Genomic DNA, 9,413 nt, shown 5'->3' with positions numbered 1-9,413 from the left:
ACTGAAATTTGTTCTAAGCATTTGCTTAAGATTAGCTGGGTTAACTACAGTGGATGTAGTGAAGTAGTTTACGGCATTATCTATGTCGAGGTTTATTTTAGTGGGATTTTGAGTCTTGAGTCTTTGTCCTCTATAGCTCTCCGTCTTGCGCCAGTCTCTTAACCTCTTGGTACCTCGGACAGCTCAGCGCTTGCACCAGTTTTGTTACATAATCGAGACTCTTGTCAAGATGGTAGCCAACAAACTGTAGTGCCTCAAAATATTTAGCTATGTCGCCGTTTTCAGTTCGTTTTCAGCAGTCTTGGTGTCATCCCCATACTTCTCCACTCGTTAACGTGTCGAAGATCCTCCGGTAGGTGGTAATACCACAATTCTTTTTTCATTAGATATTCAAAGGGTGTCTTTCAATATTTTTATTAATTATTTCTCCTTTGCACCCTGAATTTTAACACCCTCTTTATTATTTAGGTTTTCTTTTACCATCTCAATTGCTTCTGTATGTGCTGGTTTTAAACTGTTGTCCATTCATTTCCATCAACTGCATAACGATGGTAGAATTCTGGATGGTGATTGTATTTGCTGTGGTTTTTTTGAGTCGTCTGGTATTGGTTGCGACATTTGACGTTCTTGATTATTATGATTTATTGTGATTATTCAATGCGATTTGATGACATTTGTTAAACTTCGACCAGTGAAATATTGCCAAATCTTTTCGTATTAACCGGAATATTCTTCTTAATTTGTTAATCAATTTCGACAACCGACTTATCACCACATCTAGGGAATGCAATACCGGGATCCCGAAATACCGGGATCCCGCAGCATTTTTGCGGGATTAATCCCGCACATAAATGGAGCGGGATCCCGCGGGATTTGCGGGACTGAGTAATTTGTCAACCAAGGGGACGACTCTGTTTGCTTTGTTAATGAAACGCATAAAGGAGAAATTATTTTTAAAACAATTGTTAAACTTTTTTCGTTAAAAATGTACTATGATTTTTGAGACACTTTAGAAGTTCACCTTTTTGTGCTTTACAGGTGATTTTTTGAGTTCTAAGTTAGGATGAAGATACCTACTTTTTTGTTGAATATGGTGATAATTAGCGATTTATTTTAATACAGAAGTTAACCGCACAAAATTGCTTATTTGCCAATTTATTTAAAATTTTGCGGGATCCCGCAAATACCGGGATCTCGAGGGACTAACTTCTAACGATCCCGCAAATACCGGGATTGAGATTTTGCTGCCGGATTGCATTCCCTAAGTCCACATCTTTTAATTTGATCACTCATAACGAATTAGCTTGGAGCACAAAAGGTCGAATAGAATCAATAGCAAAATGAATAGCAAATTCCGTAATTTATTTTGACGTTTATTATCGTCATGGCTGTAGGGACAGGCTAGAGTTCTCTTAGACATACTGGAGATCATGGTAGTCAGCTTGGGGGTCTCCAGTGTCCCTTTTGGTCTTGCTGCTCAGGAGCAGCGCCATGGCGGTGTCGGAGGCATCGGCCCTTTGGAATATATTCTGGGGTGGTGGGGATCTGAAAGGCTTTTTCAAATCAGTTACTGAGAAAACCATTCCGTTGGTCTCTTGAAGCACATCTTCAACGACTGGCAGAGGGTAGCAATCAGGCGTTGTGCAGTAACACGCCACGTACCATCCGACTAAGGCACCAGGTGCCCATTGGCTCGACGAAGGTCGGATAATTCAAGAGCTCGTCCCTTGTACTGGTGGGGCAAGGAGGGCATCAGACCTCAGTTACGATATGGGCGTCTAGGACCCTGAAGACCAGGTCATACTTCTTGGTGTCGGCTCAGATTTAGTACACGTTGAAGGGGGATTCGACAAGGGATAATGGGTTAAGTACTAATTCAATTAAAGGCGCAGTAGTGAAACAATGATAAAACATGGGGTATAAATGAATACCAGTAAAGGTTAAAAAGTTAAAATGAACTGTTAGTTAAATCAAAGAGTATTTAATATACTCTTTGGTTAAATATGCCATATGAATAAATGTTGTGTTAAATTTTGGGAGAGATATATTTAATCAGTGGAGCCCGTCCTGCTTCCAGGATGATTGGAAACAAAAGTTATCTGCCTTAAAAATATTCCAGACAAACACACTTTTGGCTGTGTACAGTGCGAGTCTCTAACTCGAAATGCATGAAAAAGTCGAAGGTTTTTTTTTCGGAAATATGTTCGGATACGTCGATTAGTGTTTTAAGTTGTCCTCTTTTTGGATGTGATAAAATTTGATACAGCGTGTTCCAAATTTGAAATGTCGACTAATAGCTCTAATTGTTGTATGCCTATTCTTGAAGAGTAGGTATATCAAGTTACACATGTGTACCAATTTTCAAATTTTTATTTCTTGTCATTTATAAGATATTTAACAAACGTATATTTTTATGTTTAAACCTTTATATGTGAAAAATGTGTGTATTTCTACATATTACATTGGCGAAAAGCATTAAAATTGTAATAATTTAATACTTACCAATATTTTTTTAAACAACTTCATTAAGTATTGAAACTGTGGGCAGTGTTGCTTAGCTAAACGTTGGTAAAGTAATAAGTTAGATCTGCAGTCGTAAAGTTAATATTTACCATAATAGAGATATATTATGAAAGCACCTAAAATTAACAGCATTTTTTTATTGCCAAATTAAGTAATTGGAGGAAATTTACGGACATTACTATCTACATTAAAGTCTCTGTACGACAGGAGATTACATTTAGTATTAAGTGGCAGAAAATTTGGACGCGTGCCGTTTCAAAAACTGTTTTTTTTTGGCTTGGACCAGTGGTCATGCACTGTTAAAGTTGATTATACATAAAATTGTTATATCACGTATTCGGTAAACTGCGCAAAACTAAGTTAGTTTTTAAGATTTGTGAATTGAATTATCTGTCGTTTATTATAACTAAATGTAGTCTCTTGTTATAAAACGATATGACAGAAGTACTTCAATTAGATACACATGTATTTCTGGGTAAGGTAACATTTGTGTAGTCCAGCATTAACAAAAATCACGAAGAACCTGGACAATTTTTTCCCTGAAAAAAATACACAATATCTGAGAAAACAAGATAAAATCGTTTTATTTAATTTAATAAATACTTAAGTCGGAAACTAATTAATAAATAATTTTTGGTTTCAACTATTTTAAGGTTGGTAATGGGGTTGTAGGCCCAAAGGTAGAGGCATGTCGAAGCTTCGTCCATACGACGAATATCCACCATGTCCGTGACCACCATGCTCTTCGTGGGACACGGAATGCGTGTTAGAATGACTGTAAATTGGTTTTGATACTATCTCGTACGTAGTCTTCCCTCCTCCACTGGTCAGGGACTTTAATCCAACGATGCCAGCAAGCATAAGTGCAATTAGGCCTGTCATCAAAGCTTTACCGGCAAGGGCGGCGACGCCACCGAGAGCTAGTGCTCCTAAAGTACCCTTCATCATAGCTGCAGCTGCCAGAAGCATTCCCATGCCACCACCGCCCTTCTTGCCGCCGCCGCCGCCGCCCCCGAAAGATCCACCCTTACCACGAGCAGTAGATACCGCGTCGCTATCAAACAGTTTCAGCCTCAAGGAATGACTGTTCAGATAATTGGATACTTTTCTAAGAAGGTATGCATCTAATCTTGCCTCGGCGTCATTTGGAAACTCCCTCGCCAGTTCCGCGACGATATCGGCTGTATTTGCGCGTGCACTTCCATTTTCACGTACTACACTGATACCCGGAAAGACACTGTAATCGTCATCTTCATTTAGCTTATCAACCCACGAAACAATATCCAATTTCAGGCAGGTGGTCGTATAGGCGTTTGAACAGTCTCTCGATAACGACTTTTTAAATTCACTTCGGTCAGGTGTAGGTGTTGCATTATCGGCCGTTACGTAATTAAGTACCACTAACGTAAATAACAACACATACTGGATACGAGCGCGCATCGTCTCTTGTTTCTAAATCGACAACCAATAAGGTAATAAACTGAAGATTACTACGAAACTGTTGTATATATAGTCAAGTAACTGGAGTAAAAATACGAAATGTTCTCCCCTTTTTCCAAATGAATCGTCTAATGTATTTAGTGGAGCAAGAAGTAAATGTAAGCATTAAGTGACTGTTTGCTAGGGCGTTAATTTCAGTGAATATGCAGGACAGCAGTTCTACAGTGGACTACTATCACCGAGATGTTTTTCTTTATTTTTAATAACTGTTACATTATTTGCAATGTAGGAAAGGAAGTTTGATGACCAAATAATCATCTAGGCGAGTGAACGTTTTCTAATTGTGCATCAAACCTTGCTACCGTATAATGAGCATTGAGTAGTCGTTAACGAAAAAAAAAAAGAAATGCGAAAGTAAGGTGAAATTATTGCTCTATTTTATGGATGCTTGTATCAATTGCCCCACATTTCAAACTTACGTTTTTGGAAGAGATGTACGCAAATATGCGACTTTCAGGTCGAATTACAAAAAAAAAGAGAAGTGCTCGATTGATCAATTTATGATGTTTTATTTTGGTTAGTCAACCATTAAACGTACCATCCTCGGTACCATCATTCAGTTATCTTAAAAAACAAACGCAAAGCGAACTATAAATGTAAATTACTTTCTCCTGCCCCTAATTTGTCGTTTTAAACACGTCGTAAATAAATATTTATTCTGAGTTTTATACACAAATTACGTAACATTTTAATTATTGGTAAGACTGAAGTAGGGTATTCAATGCATCACTGCGACTCCAATGCGGGCCAGCGATTTGGGGTAGAATTTCGTAACTAACCGACGAGCTGCTGTGCCTGGTATCCAGGAGCTGTTTCAGTGCAACGGCACCAGAAATTAAAAGGGCCATGAGACCAGCCCCCATTCCTTTAAACGCCACAAGGGCGATCACAAAAAGGACAGCTGGAATGATCACGAGCCCCTTTAATTTCAACAACAGCAACAGCGGCATAAACCACTTCCTCAACTTCTTTTTCCGAGACTCTGAAACAAATTAATTGCGTAATTACTGTTCTTGACATTACGTTTACTAGAGTAATTTAATTCAAGGTTAGTTTCAATTGGATTCGATTTATTCCTTTCACATCCTACTTCTATCATTTCTTGCCGAGTTATCAGCACGTTGGATTCTTGCAGCGAATCTACTTTCGCGTGTTGGTACAGTAAACATAAGTATAAATTAAATACGCTTCGAATAACATTGTTTTTGATCTCTTAAATTATCAGACACTTTAGTATTCTTAATAATTAGAACGAGTTATTATAATTAGGGATTTCTATTGTAGAGTGATACGTATAATTACTATAGTAAGTAACATTCGCGCAATGTTCCGTAACGTTGAAGTCTTATTATTAAGTTATTGACTCTTTAGTTAAATAACTGTTGGTAAAATATGGAGGAAACGAAATGCTTCCAATTTCCCATGTGTGAATTTTGTGCTTAGCTTACTCGAGTATTTTGGTGATATTTGCAAAAAAATGCATTTACTCTGAACGAATTTATAAGCATCTAGGAAGGAAATGGCATAAGTATAGGTGGTGTTAAGTATGGAATAAATTTATTTCTTATGCAACTATTCGGAAAAATCCGAGAGTTTTATTCTTAATTTTCCAATTCAAATCCTCTAACACCCTCTCTGAATTTAAGCAGCTGCTCGAAAGTTTAAAATTACGGTGGCACTTTTTTGAAATGGGTTTTTATTGTCTGCTCAGCAACATACGGTTTTTAAAATGAAAGATTAAAAAGACACAATAAAACTTCACGTAGAATTATGAAAAGGGTATCACATTTATTATTTATTCAATTTTCATTTTAAACATTTAACAGACATATAACAGTAAAAAACAGAACAACAGAAAAAAGGACAAACAATTTACATGCTCGATGCACAAGATGCTATTAGTTCTGAAAGTTTCAAGACGATTTATCTCAAATCGTCTTGACAACAGCGCTTTGGATAATTAGCCACCCAGTATAATATATCTGTTAATTTGAAAAGCACATACAGGCGCGTGGAGATTAGATTGCCTCTTAATGCGAAAGGGTTTCCATCTGAGAAGAGCAGTAGTAGGTATAGTCTGCGATGAATATAGATTTTCATATTGCTGTAATCATGCCCTTTGTACCTACATATTACAGGTTATTAGAAAAGGAAAGTAATTTCTAACTTGCTGCATTCATTCAGACCATTTTTTACCATTACCTTCCACTTGTGTGATCTTTGATATTGATAAACTGTAACGAATTTATTTAAACGTGAAATTAGAAATTATATAAGTATTGAAAAACGAGTCAATATACTCCTTTCAATCAGCAAAGTCACGCTGACTACAAAGATCCCAAATATGGTACACGTATGGCAATATACATTCAATCATTATAGCTGTTGGAATGAATGAATTAGTATTTCCGTCTTTATTTACACATAAACCCGCGTAATTCTATAACACTGTCACAACTGGGGGACCCTAGAGGCTGAAATTCTAATCTATTCTTCCATAAGTCTATCTTTGTACCAAATGTGAGCCTTATATGTCAAAGCGTTTACTTAGGTACACAGACGGACGGACGAACGGACGGACAGAAACTCCAAAATCATAAACTCGGTTTTTGTCGCTTGTTAATAAAATACATCAATATCCACAGAATGTAAATGATATTGTAACGGGAGCTTTTTAATGATGTTGAACTTTGTTAGGGTTTCGCAATTATAGGTATTGAGCAGAGGGAGAATATACAGGGTGTTCAAATTGAAAGGTGGGTATTGAAAAAAGGTAATAATTCTACATTTTTAAAGGTCCGTAAGCTCGCAAGTGAAGTTGGCGGTTTTTATTTTGATGCGTCACTGATTTCTGTGTGCGGCGTGACTTGTTAATGGGTTTCGGAATCCATTGGCGTCCGTCTGCCGGGAAATGAGAGTAGATAAGACTACCTTGATGAGGTTTACGTGCCCAAAACTGAGCAGTCAGAAAGACCTCATTTCGAGTCCATCGGAAATTTATTTATTTATTTATTTATTTATTTATTTATTTATTTATTTATTTATTTATTTATTTATTTATTTATTTATTTATTTATTTATTTATTTATTATTTATTTATTTATTTATTTATTTATTTATTTATTTATTTATTTATTTATTTATTTATTTATTTATTTATTTATTTATTTATTTATTACAGGCTTGGGCCCAATTACAGAGTAACCTGCATAATGCTTTTTAGGGGTGCCCCTGCAGAAGGTCTTAAGTTGTTCTACGAGTATACTACTCGGGTATTTACCCTACCAATTAGCAAAACCGCAAGAAAACCTAATTCGAAGTAGTCGTCAGAATGCTCGAAACTAATCTAAAAAAATTCCCTGTCTCTGTCATAGATGAAAAATTCTTGCCCCAGCCCATGTTCGAAAACGCGATCCTCGGGCCATGTAGATCAACGCTCTACCACTGCGCTACATAGTCGCTTTGGGGAATGAGAAACAACGAATCTGCGATATTATAAGGTCTGGAATTTCATTTATGACACTTGAATTCGTGGATTTAAACGAAAATCGAGAGATTAATTTTTATGATACGAAAAATTCCCAAAAGGTCATATAATGGACTATTTATGTCTAAAAAGAAAAAAACTTAAGGCCTAAATATTCGTCAAAATAAGAGACTTAGTATTACGTAGTCGGTTCATGCTTTGGTTCATGCGCACGCCTGATGTTTAAAATATGCGATATGTTTGCCTCTACTAGAAGAATCTTTTGTTAAAATTTCAAAGAATAGCTCTATAAATAAGAAAGTTGACATTGCGCACATTTGAATTTCACAATATGCGATATGCTTGCCCAGTAAACTAGAAACATCTGTGTTTAAAATTTCAAAAAAATATCTCTACGAATAAAAAAGTTGACTTTGCGCAGTTTGTGCATGTGAAAATAATCGTCAAGATTTTTCCAGAGCTATAAGCTACCGAAAAAGAGCGAACTAAATATCTTGAAAACTGTAGAAGTAGTTAAAGCATATGACGGACGCACGGACGGGCGTACGGACGCAGAAAGTGACCTTAATAGCACCTTTCACATGAGTTGGAAAATGGGCTAAAAAGATCAAGTTCGAAATCACGAGTCGCTGTTATAAGGGCGCCGTGAAATTACGGCGATTAGAAGATCTTCCAAGGGATGCCAAGAAAATTAGAATGCGTATTTGTGGATTACGTGAATCTTGTGCTTACACAAGAAGAAAGTCCTATTTCAAGCCGCACGAATTTTCACAACTTTGCGCAACCGGAAAAGTTAAAACCAGCTCCATTTACTCAGTAAGGAAGGAATATTTTGTTCAGATTACGCATGTAAACATCCGTTTAGATGGCTTAAGTGGTCAATTCATATTCTCATACAAGCCCGGGTTCCATTTCCAGGAGCTAATTTCCATTTTCTCGGATCAAAATTAAAAGGCCACCCAGCCTTTCTTTCCAAGGTTGGATGACTAGAGGGTAGTGTGGACTTCTTATATACGAGGTAATGTGTATTTTGTTTAGTGAAATTTTAGGTTGTTTAAACCGGAATAAAATCTCGGTTAGAACAAGTGAGTACAGTTCATTTTTCAGTTCAAGATTAAATAACGAAATAGTCTTCTAACTGAGCAAAAGATGTAAATTATAAATTTTCAATTGTTTTGTAAAGAGGGAACTATTCCGTTTCGAGATTTTTTAATGAATCTAGGATTTACTTGTCTGAAGGCTTTAGACGAAGGTTTAAATCGACGAATGAACAAAGTATCGCTATATATGACCATATTTTGATTTTTTTAATTATTTTCAGGTTAAGACACAGATACTTCCAGTTTTACTAAGGGAATTGGATCAAGGTAATTGTAGTGAGCTAGCCATGAATACATTTTGCGAAATATCTAACATTAACGCAAAGTGTGACGTCTCAGAAACGACGACTCAAGCGAACAGCGCAAGGAAAAGAAGACGAGACGAAGAAAGCCAGAGTATTAGTAAAAATAAGAAGAAAACGCTAATATCTCTACACAGGAGACACAAGAGAATTATGAAAATTGAAGCAATATTCATAGAGAGAATTACAGTAGGTGCTGGGCAACGTATTCGGAACTAGCGCAAATGAAGAAACGGTAGCTTTTAACTTTTAAGAAATTTTGGACATTTTTAGAGATGCGCGTGGTTATTAGCAGGGAGTGTACAAGGTGGTCGAAATATAGGCTTGGTAATTTCAAAATTTTGGTAAATGAAGATTTGTAGGGAAGTTCGGGGTTTGCAATTAAAGTTTCATGATCAAAATTCTAGGTATTTAATTTATGTATCGTGTTGAGCTTTTAATGACTTTGTTGGAGTTATGAGAGCATCGCCTACGTTTGTAAGTGTATAATTCAGCAGAATT

At 36.4% G+C, this 9,413-nt stretch overlaps 1 protein-coding gene across 1 annotated transcript; it reads right to left on the bottom strand.

Moving 5' to 3' along the window:
• Positions 1–2,466: 2,466 nt before the first annotated feature.
• LOC116177148 lies at positions 2,467–3,984 on the bottom strand. Its single transcript, XM_031496031.1, has one exon. It carries the CDS (start codon positions 3,961–3,963, stop codon positions 3,172–3,174), a length of 792 nt encoding a protein of 263 aa, XP_031351891.1. The 5' UTR covers positions 3,964–3,984; the 3' UTR covers positions 2,467–3,171.
• Between the last annotated feature and the right edge of the window lie 5,429 nt (positions 3,985–9,413).

This window comes from Photinus pyralis, unplaced genomic scaffold (genome assembly GCF_008802855.1).
Source record: "Photinus pyralis isolate 1611_PpyrPB1 unplaced genomic scaffold, Ppyr1.3 Ppyr1.4_LG7, whole genome shotgun sequence".
NCBI classification, from domain to species: Eukaryota; Metazoa; Arthropoda; class Insecta; order Coleoptera; family Lampyridae; genus Photinus; species Photinus pyralis.
This window is presented reverse-complemented; position numbering and strand designations above follow the sequence as displayed.

Bases quoted from the DNA above. Each gene is read 5' to 3' on its own strand.
- LOC116177148 (XM_031496031.1), bottom strand. From the start codon at position 3,963: ATGCGCGCTCGTATCCAGTATGTGTTGTTATTTACGTTAGTGGTACTT.